Source organism: Camelus dromedarius, chromosome 36, assembly GCF_036321535.1.
Source record: "Camelus dromedarius isolate mCamDro1 chromosome 36, mCamDro1.pat, whole genome shotgun sequence".
Lineage (NCBI taxonomy): Eukaryota > Metazoa > Chordata > Mammalia > Artiodactyla > Camelidae > Camelus > Camelus dromedarius.
In genome coordinates this window covers 8,185,176-8,207,162 of record NC_087471.1, presented here as the reverse complement: position 1 = coordinate 8,207,162, position 21,987 = coordinate 8,185,176, and the positions used below count along the sequence as shown (strand labels likewise).

The following is a 21,987-nucleotide window of genomic DNA, read 5'->3' as shown; positions in this document are numbered from 1 at the left end:
GGAAACGGAGGAAGCAAGATGGAGAGATACAGAGTCAGTAGGGTCGGGGAATATAATGGGGAGGGAGGGAGGAAGGAAAGAGGGAGGGAGGGAGGACCCTTCCATGGCATTCATGGTCACATCTGGCCAAGATCCACCCCCAAGTCCGCTACACAGGTTCAGGCTTTCAGTACCGGGAGCTACACTCCGGAACATGTGGTGTGATTATCCAAACTTACAGTCACAGGCAAGTCCCACAGGGCTGTGGCGCATTCATAATGTATAAGGGTGCTCCACCCACCATCCCCTGCAAGCGGCACTTAATAAATTAGTTTCCAAGAACCTTCCCAATGGAACAGAGAGCCAGCCTCAGCCCAGAGTATGTCGCTATAATCTACAGGGAATGACTCGAGGGCCAGGTAAACAGGACAGGAGGGGATCCTGGGCGAGATCCCGCGCCCCATGCCCGCACAAGGCTCTTACCTCGCCCTGCGGGAAATCACTACCCACGGCGGAGGGGAACCGCATTTTGCAACAGAACGTCCCCCAGATGGAGCCTGTGGCACTGACGTCGTCTGTGTATGTGCCTGGTTTATTTAGACTGCATCGAATTCAGTCCAACTTTTCTCCTGAAGTGGGGGCAGGAGACCAGTGCGTCCGCCCGCCCACCCGCTCTGCGCTGCGCGAGGCTTTAAATAGACACCAGGGCGGCCGCCGCGCGGAACAGAGGGCGAAACTGGAGCTCCCCGCCGTGCCCAGCAGTAATTAGGTTAATGCTGGAACGTGATGAGAGCGCCCCACTTGGCAGGAGGGGCTGGAAAAGCTGCCCCCTCCCCTCCCCGCTCCGAACCTGCGCGCAGTCAGACCGCAGGGGGCGCTCACCCTTTTTCCGGGCCTGCGCGATGACTTCCGCCGCGCTCTTGCTCATCACTTTGGTGATGTACAGGGGACAGTTGGTCTGGTTGGCGATGGTGATGGAACGGTTCACGGCTTCGGCCTCTACCTGCAGAAGAGTCAGAGCGTGAGAACTGTGCCCCTGCTCTGCCCGCACCCTGAGTCCGTCTCCACCCTCCCCCACCGGGAGAGGCAACGATGAACCAGAGACCACTGAGTCCTCGGGGCTCTACCCGGAGTGGCACCGCGGTGGGGGATGGGACTTGTCTAGCGACACAATGCTGACTGGGTAAAACGATGGGACAATTCCTTCCTGATCAGCATTCACCCAAGAGTCTGTAAGAAATGCAGATTCTAAGGCCCTTTCTTAGACCCACGGGATCAGTAAGTCTGGGGGTGGACCCAGAAATGTAAGTCTTGTCAACTCTAGGTGATTGTTATGCTTGCTGATGTGTGAGAGCCACCACACAGGGACATTGGTACCTCGCAGTTTGGTGCACTCACTCCAGGGGCGTGGTCTGGAGTCAAGACACCCAGTGATGAGATTTTTGAGCTGGCCTTCTGTCCCATGAAGGCAAATGAAGCCAGCATTGCCCAAGGAACAATGCGACCTCACAGGGTTCTGGGAATGGAGCAGGCAGATTTGCGCAAACCAAAGGCCCTCTGTATGGGCAACCCAACCAGGGCCAGCCACAGACTGGCACGACCTTCGGCATGAGACCTTCGGCTTCTCTAACCAATAATCTGATTCGTTAAGCCTGATGCTACGATGAATGATATTCCAAAGACCCCAAGTGATCACTGCTAAATACCCAGTCAGGTAGGACTGGCTCTTAGATCAAGGTCTATTGTACAGAGGAATCAGCAGTGCGCGTTTAGGCCGGGCAGCTGAAGGAGCAAGTGAAATGATGGAACAGAGGACCTCAGAAATCAGAAAGCCTTTTGCTCCCTCCCAAATCCTGGCAAAAAGCGAGCTTCTACACTTCAAGGAGAGGGGTTGGGTCTTCCCTGGGTTTTTTTTTGCATCCTCCCTGGTTCCCAGTGTAGCGCCTGGTACATGGCAGGTGCTCGAAAACATTTACTGAGCAAATAAGTGACTTCATTTCAGGTTAATGGTTAAAGCGAGGCTGTAAAGAGCTGCTATTTAAATGACCAGGCTCCAGACTGAATCATCTTAGCTAACCAGTCTCTACAGGAGCTCAGCCAAGAGCTGAAGTCCTGTAACTGCATTAACGGGTGATCTAATTTCATATACGAGGACAACTTCATTCATATTTGGCCTCTCGGGCTTCTACTACTTGAAGAGAGGCGTCTCGAAACCCAAAGGCAAACCAAATGGCTCTTGAAAAAAAGCTCATTAAACACCCAAGTGTTTTTAATTCCTGGAATAGCTGAACGATCAGCCTTCCCTCTGCTTGGCTCCGGTTACAACAGAAGTGCCTGTTGCCCGGGAAGCACAGAGGAGGGACGTCTTGCATCCCTGCGGTCACCTCGAAAAGTTCACAGAGCTAAGAGCAAAAAGGACGCCACTGGAATCCACACGGCTTCCAGGGGTGCAGGTGACTGCCCGAACCCACTGTCCCAACCCAGACTCTTCTGAAAGCAAACAGAGGCACTATTCATGACTGCATGAAGCAAGGGGTGTGGACCAGGGCGTGCTGGGTGAACCAGAACGCACAGTCAGACTCATTAGGCACTAAATGGAGCGGAAGTGCCAGTTCCAGGGGCCCGACCCGGGAGGACCGGCTTCTGTGAAGACTGGTTTGGTGGGAGAATCTGGGTCCCAAGGCCCCGTCTGGATTCACTCATCTGCTGAGAACTGAGTTCTGACCCCTCTCCTGCCCGAGCTGGGAGGGCAGAGGCTATAAGGTCACCTCGTGGAAAGAGAAGGTCATTTAAACCCCACCTCTCCACATTTCACCCGGAAGCACGGAAGGATCCACGTTTGCCGCTGTGTGTGTACATGTGTATGCCTGCCTCCAATATTAAACATAAACTGTTTCCCACAGTGAATTTGGATTTAAATATGTGAAAACAGCATTAAGAGTTTAAAACTAAAAAGTTTTAATTGTCTTCTTACAGAGCGATCAAGGGATTTAGGGAGCCACCTAAACTCTGCTTTCTGATTTTAGAGAATAGGCACCCAAGGTCCAGAGGGGTCAGTACATGATGCTCCCTTTGCAGCCCAGCCCAGTCATCCCAATCCATGGGGCCCAGTTAGGAAGTTCCCTCCTCCATCAAGGGTTCTGTCACCCTCACCTCCAGGTCCCCCTCTCCTCCCCGATACCAGTCTATGGCTGTAACTGCTCAGAGCCCGAGCACGTGCCAGCCCACCTGCTTCCTTTGCATCTTTCTCCTCAGTTTGTCTGGAGTCCCTTTCAGAAGGGACCACTTTGTCATCCACCTCGATGTCCCCCACTGCCTCAATCACAACACGTGCTCGGGGACCACTGATGGAGAGGGGGTGTCTGGATTTCTGCATTCTCTAGTCTCCCTTTCAACCTTCTCAGCCAAAAACTGGGGGAAATCCCAGTGGCACTCTCACGTGGTGGGTTGGGAAGAGCAGCAGAGGGGGGCAGGTTCAAGTGAGGCTGGCGATGAGACCGGGGAAAAATTACACTTTCATATGTTAGTAACTTCTGTTTCTTTTGGATTGGCAACATCTCCCTGGCATGTGTATGCCTGCCTCCAATATTAAACATATTGGAGAGCTCAGAGCCCTCAGAATGCTGCCATAGTTTATCGTTTTTATTGCTTACATAGGGTTTAAGACACTGTTAACAGATCTCTGGAGACCAACTGAAACATCAACTCCAGTAGCCGATGGAGAAGGTGCCAGCTGGTGCTCGGGGGCTCACGAGGCTGTCCTAAGGGTGCATCTGCTCAGGGGAAGCATCACACACTGTCCCCAGCCAAGAGTCAGTGCCTCTGAATCAGCTGAGGGGCAGGTGACCCTGGAAAGCAGACAGAAGAGAAAGTCCCCAAAGCAGCCCCTCCTGAGCCCAGAGGCCACCCCCAAGGCACCGAGAGCTCCCCATATCGGAGACTCACCAGCTCCGCCAGCCCCCAAAGGAGCCTTCCCAACCCACTGCTGGGGATTCTGAGACTCCCAACACAACAACAGCCACGAGAGAAGTCTCCTGTGTCTGATCATGGAAAAACAGGTTTGATGTCTGCGCTCAAAATAGCAACCAGGGCCACTCTCCTCGGATAGCTTTGGCCACTTCAGTAAACCCAGGGCGGGCTGGCTTTCTGTCTGGGGTTCGCAGGGACCTGGGGACACAGCGCAGGCAGCAGAAGAGACGGAAGCAAGGCCCCAGGAAGGCTCTGAAATGGAAATAAGCCCTCGGCTCTCACAAGGAGCCTCATGTGTAACCGGATGAGGGGTGCTTGCTTTTCTCAGGACACCATCTTCTTCCCCTTCTCACCTGCACGGTTGCAAACGGATGGGAGGGGCTCCCAGCCAAGCCGCTGGGTGATGTGAGTAAACTTTCTAACGAAGCCTGGCCCCAGGCGTCACCACCTGGTTACACAGGCTCACTGGCATCACACAGAGCTTGGGCTTGGGGGGGGGGGGGTGTATACACTGAGGGTGGTCGGGGGGGCAGGCAGGACCCTGCACTTTCTAGCTGATGCTGAACTTCACACCCCTGTGATTTCTTTACACCACAGACACAGAGATGACAAAGGCACCACCGGAGGACAACTCCAGGCCGCAACACACGCAGGCAGCAGAATGCAACGGGTCCCCTGGACACAGGCGTGCGGTTGACTGAATGGTGCCCCCCCGAGTTGTGCAAAAAGGCTCCAGCGTATGCCCCTTACAGGACTGTCCTACAACTGAAAGGGGGACTGGTACACACGGTGTCTGCCCCTCTGGGTGCTCCAAAAATGCTAGCTCTGAATGGGGCGTCCAAGAGAGCCAGGCATCCCTCTGCTCTCCCGGAGTCCCCGCAGCTCCCAGGCCGGATCCTAAACTGGTTTCAAGACTGAACACAGGACCAAGCAGCTCTCAAGGGGATGGATCTGGGGCCAGATGCTTCCGGCATCCATCCCACCGTCACAGCTTTATCCAGGTAGATGTGGTTAAAAGGATCACCAAGGCCAGCCCTGGAGGGGCAACAAAGGCACAGAAAGGAACCTCCAGGGTGTCTGTACACGTGTGAGTGTGTAAGTGTGCAAATGTGCCCGTGCACTATGGGGGGGTTTGTGTGCACACGTGTGCATGCATGCGTGCACGTGTGTGCACACTTGTGTACAAATCCAGCCTCAGATGCTTTCAGTGCTGGCCACTGGGACTGTCTCCGTCTCCTACGAGCTGCCTCCCGGAATCACAGCCGCCAGGCACAGTCACAGCCTGGGGCCCCGGGGGTCACTTCAGCCCCTCTGACCCTCATGCCAGCCTCGCTCCTCCACCTGAGACGGCGATTCTCAACCTTCACCAGCAAGAACCCTGCTCTGAATTTTCCCTCCTCAACTTTGAAAGGTTATGTCTCCCACACTCTGCTGATAGTGCCCTGCACCCCTGCGTGGACTTGCCATGGGAAACTTAGTCCCCCTTCAGCTTTTTAGATATTTACAAGAATTTTTATGGTAAGATCTGGGGGAGCCCTGGGTTATGAATCACAAAGCCCAGATTGCAGGATGCTCCTAAAAAGCTGTTTGTGTCCATCCACCCAAGAAAGGGCTTGGAGAATTAGAGGCAGAAAGAGGAGTCTCAAGACTAAACAAGCCACACGTTTTACCCCACAGCACAGTCTAACTATTCACTTGGCCTGTGCAGACACACATGCAGGTAACTGTGACTTCTCGGAGGGACCAATCCGAGAAGCCCCATTCTCAACAGGCAGGCAGTGGGTCCTGCGTGGCTCTGGCAGCCCCCCAGGGACCTGGATTCATGCAGCCCAATCAGCAGGTACTCACCTCCTCAGGCCGGCTCAGCACATGTCCCTCGGGGCCAGTGATGCCCAGATCCAGGATCCTCTGCTGTTCCTACAATGTGTAGAGGAAGCCAGGCTGTCAGGGACAGTGGATCTCAGCTGGCTCTGACTGCTGAGACCTGGGTAAAAATTACTCGGGCAAGACGTAAAAATGGCACTGCTGACCATTCGGCCCGCATCCTAAGACCCCAGGAAGAGAGGGCTTAATACTCCGTTCTCAGTCCTGCCAAATATGCACAGCTGTCCCCCCACCCAGGGATCCCAAAAGATGATGTGCCCCCAGCCCAGGGCTAAAATATGTGTAAAATATGTCTGTGTGGGAGTCCCCGTCCCACCCTCCACCCCCAGGCAGCCACGTCACAGCACGCGAGAAAGGCTGCATGTCCTGCAGAACACACGGAGGAGAGCGTGTGTCCCCAACATTCACACTGTCGGTGAGACTCTGCACAGGCACACCGGTCACTCTGCTTCCCCCACCCGCTGGAGCTGAGCTATGGAAGCAGCTCCATTCTCTCGAGACTGCCTCTCGTCCCATGGGTCCATGTGGTGAGGTGACAAAGAGGAATCACGTACCTCTGCAATGATGTCGCCGTTCTCTGCATGGACCTGGGCAATGGCACCAATGTCCCGGATCACGCTCAGGACTTCATAGATCTGAGAGAGGGAGGGGTGGGATCAGAGACGGGACTTCCCTCTCCCTGATCCCAAGTATGACCAGCTCCCTGGGAGCCACAGGGACCAGCCCCAGCACCCCTCACTGCTTCTATTAAGGGTGGCATCTCTGATACACCCATGGGCAATGTTTCTGGACACAGGTGGCAGGGCAGGACCTCGGAATTAACAGAGGTGGCATAACCTAAAAGGGCATGGCTTAGGAGAAGCTCATGGATGGCACCTGCTCTGCACCAGGTTTGTGGAGAAGGGTCTGAGCACGCGTCTGAGCCACATTGACCCACAGCAGGCAGCTCAAGGCTGATTCCAGAGCCTGGTGGGACCCCAGTCCTGGGGGCCAGGACACTGGGCTCATACCTCCCTGAAGGGAGTTACATCGGGGACTTCATCCATCAGCCACTTCCCATGAGCATATACCAGAGGCAGCGTTCAAGACAACAGCAGTGCCCCGAACGTCCCAAATGCCAGTGAGCCTGTTCAGAAAAGATGACTCTTCCTACCTGGGAATCCGTTAGCTGGAAGCGATCTTTGAAAGCCATGTACACGAGGAAGGAGTTTACCCCTAGTGACAGACAAGACAGAGAGGTGAGAATGTGACTAACAAGTAAATCAAATAATCCGGGAGAGAATCGGTAAGTTACAATACTATGCACGCGTGGAGAGACAGAGAGAGGAAGAAAGTGGAAGAGAGACAAAGAGAGACAGAGATGGAGACCGAGAGACAATGACAAAGCAAACATGGTAAAATATAAACCACTGGTGAGTCTGGCAATAGGGTGCAAAAGAGTTCTTCTTAGGGTTCTTACAATTTTCTCTAAGTTTAAAACTATACCAAAACTAAAGCTGCCTGTATCTGTACACCCTTGTTCACAGCAGCATTTATTCACAATTAGCCAAAAGGTGGAAGTAACCCAAGTGTCCACAGATGAACGGATAAACAAAATGTAGTCTATGCAAAGGTATATTATTCAGCCTTAAAAAGGAGGGAGATGTTGTCACATGTTGCAACATGGATGAACCTTGAGGACATTATGCTCAGTGAAGTAAGCCAGTCACAAAAGGACAAATACTATAGAATTCCACTTATATGTCACATTTATAGAGACAGAAAAGTAGAATGGAGGTGGCCAGGGGCTGGGGGGAGGACAGAATAGGGGCTTACTGCTCAGTGGGTACTAAGTTTCAATTTGGAAAGATGAAGAGTTCGGAGATGGATGGAGGTGATGGCTGCACATAACTGTGAAAGGCTTAATGTCACTTAATGTCACTGAACAACACACTTAGAAATGATTAAGATGGTAATTTTTACATTATGTTGTATTTTACCATGACTAAAAGTTGAAAGTCAAAAAATAAAAGTTGCCTCGAGCTTTTGTGAATTTAACAAGAAAATGAATCAGAAGATTCTGGAGATGAGGAACTAAAATAAATGTCTTTTCTCTGGTAAACAGACTGCCCTGCCCTCCATGCTGACTTTTAAGGAATGTTTTTAAATATGAAAAGGTCCGTCAGCAGGACAAGTAGATGTCACAGTCCTCACCCTGGCATTTTAGAATTCCTGCTTCCAGAGGCGCCAGACCAAACATCCCTGCCCAACATCCATCACGGTGGTAAACAACTGTACTGACAGCCTCTAGCCTTGAACCTTAATTCAAGCCCCCGGGGGTGCTGGAAGCTGCATGAGTTCAACGCCTTAGCACATCCCGGCCCTTCTCTCCTCCTAGGCAACAGTTGCTGTGGGAACCCTCCAGGCTGAGGTGCAGTAAATTCATTCCAAGTATCGAATCCATCTGAGCCTTGGTGTTGCCAAAGTGAGAAGGTCAAGGGCTACTTCATGTCTTTCACGTGGGACCTTCATGCCAGAATAATCTTAGGATATCTAACCCAATACCCTCATGTGAGTTTTTTTTTTAACTGAGACTCATAAAACTGAAGCAATTTGCCCAAGGTCGTACAGCTAGTTTGTGGAAGAGCAAAGAAACAAATCCAAGACTCCAGATTACCATTCTAGGCTTTTTCTGCCAAATCTATGAATACCCACCATGTTCATGCCTAGATTTCCCTCCTGCCATTTTATTCCCAGCTCATGGTATTTCTGAGCCTAGGCATTCCAGAACCCTAAAGTGTAGATGCTTCCCTGAGGGTTAGGATCCAAAGAGGTCAACATGTGATCCCATGTGACCTCTAGTCTACAGCCAAGGTCAAGAAGACCCCCAAAGACGTGCTTTCATAACACCACCCAAAGCCCCAAGGTTCCCTGAGTGGACGAGAGGGTCCCAGAGGCGCCTTGAGTAGTTAGGACTCCCCCAGCCTCCCTGGGCATCCTTCAGAACCCAGTCCTTAGAAATATGCTCCCCCAAATAGTCCTATGGAACAAAAAAAGATCCTTCAGTTGGTCCCAGAGTCTCATCACCTTCAAATCTACCCTGGTTCTTCTGAATTTTCAGGAAGGGGCTGCCCAGATCGTGTCCTCAGGGTCCCAGGCAGTCTCCTAAGACGGCCCAGAGTCCTCACCGGGATACGCAGTTACCCTTTAAGGGTGAATCCCTCCCGCTGCCTCAGCGCCCCAACCTGGTTAGGGTGCACAGTTCCCGCAGACCAGTAAGCCGCAATTAGCTCTTCGGCCACCTCCAATCAGGATGGGCTGCAGCCCAGGCCCTCTCTCCTGGCAGCACAGGGGGCGTGAAAGCATCGATCAGTCACCGTTCACGAGGCACGAGCTCACCATGTCAGCTCGTGGGCTGAGAAGGAACTGGGTGCTGGGTCCGCCCAACCTACCGTGGTCCTTCACCAGGGCCTCCATCTCCTCTTGGACGCCCTTGTGCCACTCGGTGATGTCCACGTGCAGAGAGTAGTCGCAGCAGGACTTGCTGTCGGCCCATTCCCGCCACTGGTCGAAGGCGGCTAGCAGGCTTGTCCCAGGCTCGGGAACCACGTGGTCAACTAGAAAGGAACAGACATGTGTCGTCACCAACAGGAGCTTCAAGGCTTGCAGGCCGGCAGACGTTTCCCCACTCCAATCCTGAACAAGGCATCTTGGGTTCAAACTTGAGATGGTGACCTCCCCAATCAGTTTCTAAGAACCCACTTAAGCCAGCTGACTACCCAAGAGGGAGAAAGCAGAAAGCAGAAACTTGGCAAGGCCCGCTTGCTCCAGTGAAACCACGCGTAACCTGCCCGGATCTGACTTCCCCGCTCAGAACCCCTGAAAGCACACACCTCGGGCACATTTCACGGACAATGAGTCCTTATGGACGGAGGCAATGTCAAATGGCGGGCCCGAGCCGCCAAGCCCTTCGCTGTGCTGATAGCTGCTTCTGAGACGCCCCCCCGCCCGACGACAAGGAACCTGAGGATGCTGGAGCAAAGCCATGCAGACTGGGCCTTTTAAAAGTTCTGCGGCATATCCACTCTCTCATCACCACTCGGATTTCTGCAGTATAATGCCACTTTGTCATTTAAGGGAGATCTTTCAACTAAGAGTTCAAAGCATTTTAAAACTGTGCTTATTGTTATATTATTATTGAGGTAGGCTGATAGAGAGGACAGAGGACTCTGGAGTCAGGCTCACCTGAGTTTGTTTCCTGGCTCCACCACCCCAGCAAGCTGCTCCTGGGTAAGCCACTTAATCTCCCCTACCCTGAGTTTCTGTGCTGGTTTAAAACAGGGATATTACCTACCACATACATCTGTTCTGAGGATTAAATAAGACAGCATTTCTATCAACCTTAAGTCACTCCCTGACTTAAATTCTCCAACAGCTTTCCCTCACTCTTCAGATAAAAATTAAAGTTCCCAACAGGGTCTAAAGATCCTGCCCAGCCTGGCCCTTGCCCACCTCTACAAATCACCCTGGACCATCTCCCCCTTGCACTCTTCTCTCCAGCCACTCAGGCTGCCTTTCAGTTCCTACAATACCAGCCTAGTCCCTTCCGCCACAGGGCCTTTGCACATGCTCTTATCGCTCCTACGTCTTGAAGAGCGCTCACTCCATTACCACGAGAATTATTACTTATCTTCTGCACAGAGACACTGAAATACAAACTGAAATGACGTGTCCAAGGTCAAATCAAACTTATGCAACCACGAAGACAACACCCAAGACTCTCAACGCCTAAAGCAGTGAATCATTCTCCTAAGTATTAGATTTTCTACAGCCCAGTAAGCAGTTCTCAGCTAAGAAAACGCCAGCCCAGGTACTGCTCGTGAGCTCAGATTTCTGAACTGGATCAAATCTTGCAGATGCTGCTCAATTGTCACTGAGTTTGGCTTTATATGCCTCAAAGATACGGACATGTAAGCTGTATTTTCTTTTGACAAAATTTACTTTTTATGAGTAGTAGCCGTATAAGTAATTAAATGGATAAATACATAGCTGGTATTGTGATACAGAGAACGTCAAATGTTACCTAATGAAAGCAGGGAGGATGTGCACTAGCTGTAAAGGGCTAACGCAGAGACCCTGACACAGCAATTCCAACTTCTCTTCTTAAGTTGTGGCCCCCACCCCCGTGCCCCGCCCCTCCTCGTGCCAAAAAGAGACAAAAGCCTGACTCTGTAGCAATCACAGGTTGGGTAGAATCTCCCGAGTCCCGCCCCTGGCTTCATCATTTGCCCTCCCCCAAACCAGCCTTCAGCAGCAACCAGATGGATCTGAAATCTCTCATCAGATCCTGCCACTCCCTGATGGAATCCTGCGCTGTCGATCCTGTCTCTTCTCTCCAACGTGACCTCTGCCCCTTTCTGCCTGCTCGCACCTTCGGGCCACCCGGGCCATGCCCCACCCTTTGACTCGTCCAGCTCCCCCACATCCAGGCCTCTGCACAGCAAGCAGTGCTCTCTCTTTGGAAATCCATTCGCCTCCCTCTTTACTTGGGCACCTCGTTCTCCTCCTTCTGATTGGGCTAAATGTCGCCATCCCAGGGTCGCATCCGCATTTGCAGTGGCCTCTGTATCAAGTTTTCCTAATTTACTGTCTGATCCCCCTGCCCCCCGCCGCCCTCACTAGGATGTCCAAGCAGGGAATGGGTGCCTGGAGACAGGAAGTGTTCATACATGTTTTCACCAAATGAAGGACCACTCCCTTCCAGCTCGTACTCCACCCTGCGAGACCAGCTCGAGCAGAGGAGGCCGTGCCCTCCTGGGAACACAACCCGACTTTTCTGATCAACCCCAAGCAGAGGTAAGATCTCGGGTGCTGCGCTCCTCAGACTTCAACGTGTCTGAGAATTATCTTGAGAGCTTCTTAAGACACAAGTTCCTGGATATCACCCCGCAGAGTTAGATTCTGTAGATCCGGGCTGCGACCTCAGACTGCACTTTTAACAATCTCCAAGGGAGCTGATGCAACTTCCTGGGACCACTTTGAGCATCACTAACTGAATGCAAATCTTTTCCCACTGCCACCTCCATTAGCTCACACCCAGTTACCAGCACGGTCCTGTTTACAACAGCATGATCACTTACCAAAAATATCGGGTTCCCTCCATATTCAGAAACAGAGCTCCCAGAGTTATGTACCCCTGAAAGCTCAGGACACAGGCAATGCTGAGGGCTTCAGGGAAATAAACACATTTTGTCCAAGAGCTAATGACACTCAGAAACGTGTCCACAAAAAGCCTCCACATGTTTTCCCACAGTTCTCTCCCCACAGAAGCTCTCCTGGGAAGAGCCGCTCTGGGGCACAGGGCAGAGTGTCATACTCATTTCCGGAGGGAGCAGAGGTTCTCCACTGAGGACAGAGCCTGGAAATGACTTCCACAGAACTCACTGGTCTTTTCCCTGGTGATTTTCCTAAGCCATCTGGCCCTGCAAGAGCCTGGCTTCTGCCTTGCAGCTGACTTTTCCCCACTCGCGTGAGAGGGGAGGGACAGCTCATCAACCCAGCCTTGGCCCAGGCAGGGAAAAGAAGATGGACTTCGGGATCGGTGGGACCAGCGGGCACGAAGTCTGATTCTGGCTCCTGCTGCATCACCCCCATCCGACCACCACCCACCCTGCTGTGTACATGCCCAGAACAGCAGCCTGAACGGAGTTACAGCCAGGGTCCAAGAAGGGCTTGCATCCAGAAGACACCTGCTCTTTCCAAAGGACTGTTACCACTTCTCCTAAAACTTTCAAAGGACTCTACGTTTTTAAAACAGCTTTACTGAGATAGAATCCCCATACCAGCCAATTCACCTGTTTACACTGTACAGCTCAATGGCTTGTAGTCTAGTCACAGAGTTGAGCCACCATCCCCACAGTCTAACTGCAGAACATCACCCGAGGAAACCCTGCATCCATCAGCACCCTCCCGGCTTCGTCCCGTCCCTGCTTCTCCCAGCCCTAAGCAACCACGAATCTGCTTTCTGTCTCTATACATGCGTCTATTCTGGAGGTTTCACATAAAAGGAGTCATACAATACGTAGTCTTTTGTGTCTGGGTTCTTTCACTTTGCGTAGCGTTTGAGGTCCACCCACTGTAGCATCTATTAGCCCCTCATTCCTTTTTATGACCTTGAGTGGCTGTGGTACCCTATTGTATGTTTACTGGACATTGGCAAAATGTCAGACACCAAATAAATAAACTGCTTCTGGAAAATTCAAATCTAGGACCTCTTTGGAGTTTGTAGTATTTAAAGGACCCTTTAAAAAAAAGTGTTTTTTGCAGTAACTGTCGATTCTCATGCACTTATAAGAAATGGTACAGAGAGATTCTCAGACCCTCTACCCAGTGACCACCCCCCTCCAGAGGTAACATCTTGCCTAAGTTGAGTACAACTCCCCAACCGGGAAGTCAGCCCTGACATCATCCAAGACCCCAAGCTTGTAAAAGGCCAGCAGTCGGTGTTTCTGATCAATTCGCCAGGGGCCCTTCGTGTTTAACATAGAGACGCTAGAAAAGTCATCTGGAATTGAGGCGGCTGAGCAAGAACCATGTTCCAGGTCTGCTGGGGGCATAAGCAGGCGGAGCAGGAGGAAGATGGGGAATCAGCCCTGCCGGGTCCCCCCTCGGACCCTCCCCTTGTGTCTCCAAAGCCTCACACACAGACCCACGTAGGGGCAGGTGTAGACCCTCCTCTCAGTCAACACACACGCCCTGGGGCACCCACCCTATCAGAACTGGCCACCCAGCCCTCCCCCTCTGGAATCAGCGCTGCCCCCTTCTCTGCCCTGCACTTAACTGTGCGTGCATTCGCCTCTCCCTTTGTCATCTTAGATCAATTCATGGACTTGAATTAAAAGCCAACCATCAGGGAGATGACAACACAAACCACCGCTGGCTTATCTATGGAGCTCCCGGGCTGGCGTCCACTCAGCAAAACGCCGGGTGACCTAATCAACCGGGAATAGCTTTTGTGTGGTGGAGAGATAAGAGCCTTCGGGAGACCGGCCTGCCAGTTAGGATAACATGGCCTTGCTCTGAAAAAAGGCAGAAAGGGAAGAGAAAGCACCTGTGCCTAGGAAGGTAAGAGGTACCCACAGGAGAGGGTGTGGAGGAGACACGGGGGTTGGATGCCTGGGTTCCTGGCCAGTTCTGCCACCGCCTCATCACATGACTGTGGGCAAGATATTCAGCGTCCGCGGGCTTCAGATTCCTCATCTGGAAAAGGGGGTGGATACTAGCCCTTAACCCACAGGGCTCCAGAGAGACGCAAATGAGTTAGGATGGGAACTAATGGGTGAAAATGAATGAGGGTGGATGGGAACTGTTCAGGAGGGTGCCTGCTACAGAGAAGTTCTCAATGAGACCAGCAGGAAGACAAAGGGGCACAGAGAAAACTCCCACACAGATCCCCTTGTGAAGTATTAAGCTGCCTCTAAAGCCTGTGCTTCCGGGGCTAACGACTTGCCTCGTGCAAACATACCTCTTCTCCCACAATGCAAGGAAGCATTTTCCCTAACAGCTGGAATTATCTAGAAAATGTTCGTGCCTGATTTTTCTCATCTACAAGCAGGTGACAATAACCTAACCACAGAGCATTTTTGTGAGTGTTCCCTATAAGGCCACAAGGCACCAAATAGGACCAGTTATCAATCACATTCTCCTCTCTGTGTCCCCCCCAGACACGAAGCGGGAGGACTGGCATACAGAAGGCGCTTAATAAGCACAAGAGGGACCAAGCATCACATGTGCCTCTGTCAAGCAAGGCCCCAGGCAGCTCCAGTACTGGACCACCCTTCCTCCAGGGGCCCAGCCATGGGACTCTATGAGTGAACACGCCCATCTGAGGACCCCTCGCCTTCCATCAGAGCCCCCGGAGCACACAGCTCTGCGAGGCAATGTTCTCATCCAGCCCTCCTGAATGCTGGCAAGGGGCCCCACTGCCGGGGGCTGGCGCTTGCCAAAGAAAGGATGGTTCACTCGAGTGTAATTCATACACTTTGAAGATGGGAGTAATAGCAAAAATAATTCATATTCACCAAGGACCTCCTATGTGTCTAGGACTAATCCACGCATCTTCCCTGGATGAGCCCTTTAATCCTTACACCAGCCCCCGAGGTAGGAGCCAGGGCGGGCCCCAGTTTTCAGTTAAAGGAGCTGAGGGGCAGGGAGACTGAATAACCTGCTCATGTAACTTAAAGCGCACCAGGCAGCGGGCCTGGCCCACAGAAGGCACGTGACGTCCACACCGGCCCTGCCACAGCCACGCGAGGCCCTGGCCAGAACTCGGGCAGGTGGCCGTGACGTGGCCTCAGCCGGGGCAACTGCTGTCTGGCAGGGGCGAGCTGGGACCCCCAACGTGGGACTCCAGTACCCCTACTCCTAACCACCCCTGTCCAAAAGCGAGCGGGGAGGGGTGGTTAATGGAGAAGTGAAATTCAGTCCTATCCCTTTATTTTTTATAACTACAGCAAGCAGTTCAGTAATTCAGTAAACAGGACACCTGTGTACTCAGCCTAACCATCGCAGGCATGGTAACGGCTCGAACCCTAAGGCACCTGGGTTTGTCTCTTTCCCAAACTTTCTTTAATGTAATGTTGCTTTGAAAACGAAACGAGTATATTTGTATAAACCAAGTCGAGCTGTAAGGAACTGTTCGGTATCCAGCGATCACTGCTAGAATCATTACGCCAGATCTGTGGGAACAAGGGTGGAGGCCAGAGCCTGTAAAACGTATCTGTGAAATAAACAAACAGCCTCTTTAGGGATCTGATGATCACCAAGCTTTGGAGGAAACAAACTGTGCCCCTGAAATACTTAAAATCTATTTGGGGAAAAACAACACACTAAGAGGTACATGTAGGAATGACCCTGCTCCATCCTCGGGCTGCTGCCCTCTTCCTGCCCTGCCCTTCCCACCGAGCTCGGTAAAGGGCTGAATCTTGTTGACGCCCCAAGTTCCTGCCTCCCCTTCATTCTGGGCCTGCTGCACCCCAGCCTCCCCTGGCCTGAACACGCTCCCATCACCTGGGGTGACTGCCCGCAGCAGCACCCCCTCCCCCCGCCTCCAGATGATCCTCTGCAACTTAGCCTCCACCTCTGGGAACAATTTCCTCCTGGCTCCTCTCTCTCCCCGCCATTTTCAGTGCTGGGTGCCCAGGAGTACGGTCCTGCTTCATCAGATCCCACTCACACATCTGACTCCTATTCCAAAGGTCCAAGCTGGGGATCTGAACAGAACAGCGGGCCTTTCTCTGTCTGGCTCCTTTTTTTCTTGCTCTCATCTATCTTTTCCTCTCCCCTTCCTCCCACCATTTCCTCTCTTTCCTCCCTCCCGATCTCCTCCCTCCCCGGTCCTCTGCCTCCCACAGTCTTCCAGTGTCTTGGGCTCAGCCCTCACTGCTTGATGGATTTGGGGACCCATGCCCTCTTCAATCTCACGCAAATCCCCATGATCAGCAGCTGGAAGCAGGTGGGACCCACAGGCTGCAGCCACCGTCAGGGCTGGCTCCTGCTGCACAAAGGCAGCTGCCCACCAGAAGCACCTAGAGCTCCCCGCACCTGCAGCCACTGCCCCCCGCCCACCAGATTTCTCTTCCCTTAGCCTGGGCCTGCTGGAATGAGGTTGCCCGTTCCTTCCAGACTGCTGGAAGGTGACTCTGGAGTCCAGGAGTGAGAGCCAGAGACAGAGGGTGGGAAAGGAGAGTGGGGAACAGGGCAGAGAGAGGGCCCAGATTCCAAACCCACGACCTTGGAAAGGCCTCTCGGCTTTTCATTCCATGTTCACAATTTAACACAAGGCATAACCAAAGCTCTCCACTTTAGGGAAGCATACCTGCTCCTCCAGAGATTTTTTAAAAATAGGAATGGGACAATTGAATCATTTTACAATCTCATACCACTGCACATACGTATTTGACAGCAACAATATCAAGCTCACATGGGTACAGCGCTTCAGTGGTTCGCCAAGTGCTACCCACGCCCTGTCTCGTCTGATGCTCAAACTAGGCAGGCAGGGCAGGTTCACCAGGCTCGCGTCACAGACGAGGAAACTGGGGGCCACGGGACTTGCGTGGAGTCGCGCAGACACTGACATAGAGCCCGACTTCCAACCAGCCTCGTTTTACAGCCTTCGCCAACCACCACCTTCTCGGCATAGCTATGACTAGCGCGCCCCTCGACCTCCCAAACCTAAACCCTCTTCTCTCATCGAAAACATACGCAGGTTTCACTTAAGTGGGCAGCTAATGAACTTGACCTGGGGGACACGGGAGGATACAGTCACTGTGAGTCAGGGAGATTCAATTTGGGGCGCCAGGTAAGAGCTTGTCCAAAAGTCAGCACCTTATAAAATCTTTCCCTTTGAAGCTTGGGATGGCTTGCACATGGCCTCTTTGCACATCAGATCAAAGGCCAGGCTCATGAACTCTTTGTGTGGCAATGAAGGGCCATCTCTAACGCATAAGTCCTTTCAGAGGTGGTGATAAGTGGAAATCCTCTCCTTGACTCATCAAAAGCAGACATGGGGAGACTGAGAACCCATCTGGAGGCAGCATGGGGTCAACCTGCCAGGAAGGGGCCCCCAGAGTCGACCGGTGGGCGTGGGAAGGGAGGGAAGTGACCCCCTTTGCCCAAAAGAGCTTTAACTTCAAAACCAGCCTCCATGGACTTGACAGTTTGCTCTTTGTTCACTTAAAATGGAAGCGCTCGGGCGGAGTCTTGCCCGTAGGGAAGGCATCACCCAGCCATGGATGGTGACAGCAAGTCAGTAGCACTGAGCGGCCCTACAGGACTTCACGGTTTGTGCACAGTGATGCTACGAACAGCCCCCCGGGTTCTTTTACTAATTGCTTATTGATATAAGCAAGTCTGGCAAACTCCCTTGGAAAGACTGTCTGTTAGTGGCTACAATCAGCTTCAGATCCAGGGACCCTTAGAAATGATTCTGTCTTTTTACTGAGGAGGAATCTGAGTCCCAGGGAAGTTTCAAGAGTCGCTAAAAGACACATAATAAGATGTAGCAGAATTAGTCCTAGGTCTGAATGCAAACTCTGCACTGTTTCCTTTACTTTTTTTTTTTTTTAATAACAGGAGGAGATATTACTGATAATCCCACCATCCCAATAACAGCTATTAACCTTTTCCCATGTCATCTTCCAGATCTGTCATGCGCGTATGTTTTCTGTGGGTGTAACCACAGGGCACATTCACTTTTAATTGTGGCTTCTTTCGTAGTATCATGTCATCTGAGACTCTTCATAACTCCATTTCTTTTGAGAGTTATTCTTGGGGGAACCTGCTACAACTGCTTCACCATTCCCCTGGTCGAACGGATAGGCTGCTTCCAATTTTCCTCTTTTATACATACTGTTCCTATGAACGTAATCACGCAAATAACCTTCCCCTGACTTTAAACGGTTGTCTCTGGAGAGGATCCTATGGTGGGGATAACCGGGTGAGCTGCGGTTCACAACACAGATGACCACGTTGCATTCCAAATCATCATTGCTTCGCACTGCCCGTGGCAATGCATCAGGATGTCACCCCAGCCAATGCTGGCATTGTCACTTTATTGCCTTGCTATTTAAGGGAGTAAAAAAATGAAGAAAAAAAAACAAAGCTCTTTTCACTATTCTAGGCCATCTCTGTTTCAAATAAATGGCCCACTTCCAAAACCCAAGTAGGGGACTAAGTCGTAGATGAGAGAGCAGATCCACCAGCTGTACGGAGAGGTTACTAACTAAAACAGGATGAAGTGGCTACGGCCACCATCACGTTCTGTCCCCCAACCCCAGCTCTTTGCTTTGTCCATCTGAGCCCTAAGATGACTCCCACCACATTCAGCACACAAGCCGGAGGCCAGGCAGCAGGCCTCAGGGTGCACAGTGCTAGGCTGTGCTTTTCTCTTGGTGCCAGGTACCTTCCCAGACGGACAGACATCTCATAGGAAGTGCCAGCCCCAAAGCGGGATGACATTGTGGCCCAGGGAGAAGGCAAGGAAAGCCAAAGGTGAAAATTCTAGCCCAACTCATTAAAAAGCAGAGCTTCCAACTCCAGGCCCATGGAGAATTTCTCCAAGAAATGTTGAAATCACAGGCAAACTGTGGAAGAGGGCTGTTTCCTGTAATGAGACAGGCATCCTGAGTCTCGGGCTGGACACAAGCCCGCTTTATGGCATCTCATCTCCAGACACCGGTGGGAGAAGCACAAAGGTTGCTTCAGGCTAGTGTTTGGATCGGGGAATTCCTCTAAGGCTTCTGAGGTCCTGGGGATTCTCACGTACAGGGATTTGCAGGCCATGGAGCTGGCTGCCTCTCAAATGTCCTGATCAGACAGCTGGGCCTCAGCTCCACCAGCTAAACACGCTCGTGTTCATGGAAAAAACTGTTAAAGAACCACCCCCCCAAAAAAAAATTAGAGGACCAGTAAGTTTTGAGAACCAGTAAGTGTCATGGCGTAGGAATGGCCTCCAGTGCTGTAACTGTACACGCAGAATATGCTGGAAATAGAGTGGGATAAAACCCCACGAGGCCCCACTGACAGGTTCAGGGCTCTCACTGCAAGCTCACCCATCTGGGGTTGAATCTGGGTGCTGCCACTGGCGCTCCAGGGTCTTGGGCTTGATCCCCCCTCCCAAGGCCTTAGTTTGCCCATCTGCAAAATCGGAATAGCAACCAGGCTACTTCATGGTACAGGAGTCAAAAGCAAAAACTCTGGAGTCGGGCTGCCCGAGTTGGCGCCCACGGGCTATACAACCAGGATCCTCTGCCCTCCCCGGGCCTCAGTTTTCTCACCTGTCCAATGGAGATACCAGTACCCACTCAGGGAGTTGCTATGAGACGGCATTTGTAAAGGGCAGTGCCCGCCAGAGGAGGTCTTCTATATGCATTTGTTACATAAATTGGAAGTAAAATAGGATTTGTCCTGAGCACATAAGGCAGCTTGACCTAATTCCTGGCACAAAGTCAGTCTTCTCCAAAGGCTCAATTGTACTCTGTGGTATAATGTGTGAAGGGGGTCCCGGCTTGGGCATCGTGGGGGCACAGGATCTAGGAGGTCAAGGGTGCCCTCCTGTGCTGCTGGTGGGCCAGGTGGCAGGGGCAGAGCTCAGGCAGGGACCCCGGAGGACTAAGAGTGTGCGGAAAGGGGCCAGACAAAGGCGGTACTGAGAGGAGGTCAAGGCTCCCGGCGCCACAAGAAAGGCATGGAGCTTTGAATTATTCATCCAGCAGAGCAGTCTTCTGCATAAAACTGAATAAGGCGAAAACAAACACAACAAACTGTCCTGTTTACCCAGCAAGTAGGCACGAGTCATAAAATAAAAGGCAGTAAACGCCGGAGCAGGAAGACTCACAGAGACCCTCTGTCAACAGAGAGAGAGACTTTTCACCTCCCGGGGAACCTCCCCCCAACGCCCCTCCTGGCTCCTGGAAACCATCTTCCTATCAAATGGAATATATTAGGAACACATAAATGCATTCCTTGTATCATGAATCAAATGCAAGAAAAACGGCCAAAGCGGAAAACACAAACTAACCAGCATTAACGGAGTCCACGGATTTCCAATCACAAGCAAAGAAACCTGATCTTGTCCTGGAAACATCACTTCAGTGCGATCTCCAGCAGGCTTTTAGAATAGTGAAATTATGTATGTTTGCAAAACCCCCTAAGGGACCTGGTAACTACAGGCTGGGATGGATGACCTGGCTCTCCCCTCCCACTTCCCCTTTCCACGTAGGGAGGGGAGGACCTACAGGAGGTGAGTTTCCTAAGAGCTGGAAGCCAGGGCAACCAGAGGATCTGCAGATTTCCTGTGAAGACCCCCTTCCATCAGCACAAAGCCCCGGGCACAAGGACGATGACCAGAGAGGATGCGTACGTGTGTGTGTCTGTGTGTGTGTGCACACCTGCATGTGCACCTGCGTGCGTGTGATGGGGGTGAAAGGGTTAGGAGGTGGGCTACTCTACTCCCATGGCCTCCAGGCTGCTTTTAAAAACTTGGGGCAACTTCCCAGTTTTCACCACAAAGTCTGCCATAAATTCCAGACCACAAACAAATGACAGAAAGCGTGTAGGAAAAGTAATGACTGATGGGGACCCCAGGGGCCTGGGAGGAGGGGAGGGCCCGGAGCAGGGACAACCTAAAGGGACCCCGACTGGGGCTGGCTCAGACTCGGCTTGGAGGAGCCCCACCTCGAAAAGGGGTGGCAGCTGGCCGGTCGGGCCAAGATGAGGTGGCTGGGGAAACATGTGAGTAATGACACTTCCTCTGTTTGTCTCAGCTTTCGGTTGCCTGGGACTACCAGACCACAGATTTAGGGCTGGCCTGCCAAAAATAAGAGATGACAGGGCTGTGCGGAACATCACGAAAAAATAAAAGTCACACCACAAGGCTTTCACGTGCAAAGACTAGGTCTGTCTGTTTTCCTTCCTGCTGGCTCCTTGCTGGGAAGGGAATCCGACTAGAAACTCAAGGACTTGCACCTTCCTAATTAGACAACGATAGAAACATGCATACTTATGTACATAATGTGAAGAATGATGTTAAAATGCTCCAGCCCAAGCCCCAAGGTCATTGCCAAGAATAGGAAAGAACAAGGAGCAACTTCATCCAACAGGGTAGTGTTTACATTCCTGCTGAAGTCGATAATCAGACCAACCCTGTGACCTGATGGCAATGAGCTTTCTCTGAAAACACGGACTGAAACAGCGGGACGCTCACACCCTCTACAAGCCAGGACGCCATCTGCGGACGCACACCTAATGACACGACAGAGACAAAAGCGCCCAGGGCAAGCGAGAACCGGCGGGAACCCGGGGCTCTAATTAGCAAACCGAGCAACTCTTCCCCCCGTGTACACAGCTGCTGTGGCCCGGTCTCACTGCGCCTGGCAAAGAACAGCCGGCGCTCAGACCGGAGCTCAGCCCAGAAACAAAAGCACGAGGAATCTGGCCTCTAATCTGTTTATTCCAACGTTGCACAATTCTCCTTGCGTCCCCTCCAAATAAAGGCGGGCAGGGAAGGAAGAGTTGGTGATGTCATATGTTGACCGGGACCTTTCGAGAGCCGACATAATTGACGGGTGTTTTCCTCCTAGAAACCTGGACTGGATTCAAAAACACAGCATAACATCT

At 52.0% G+C, this 21,987-nt stretch overlaps 1 protein-coding gene across 2 annotated transcripts in view; it reads right to left on the bottom strand.

The window, feature by feature from the left end:
- DPYSL2 (dihydropyrimidinase like 2) overlaps window positions 1–21,987 on the bottom strand; it is a 90,726-nt gene that overhangs the window by 18,206 nt on the left and 50,533 nt on the right. For both annotated transcript variants that reach the window (XM_010995656.3, XM_064482487.1), the window contains exons 4-8: window positions 9,264–9,428; window positions 6,986–7,047; window positions 6,387–6,467; window positions 5,797–5,865; window positions 862–982 (exon numbers count right to left, since the gene is read on the bottom strand). In XM_010995656.3, coding sequence (XP_010993958.3) covers window positions 862–982; window positions 5,797–5,865; window positions 6,387–6,467; window positions 6,986–7,047; window positions 9,264–9,428 — 498 coding nt within the window. The remainder of the gene's footprint in view (window positions 1–861; window positions 983–5,796; window positions 5,866–6,386; window positions 6,468–6,985; window positions 7,048–9,263; window positions 9,429–21,987) is intronic.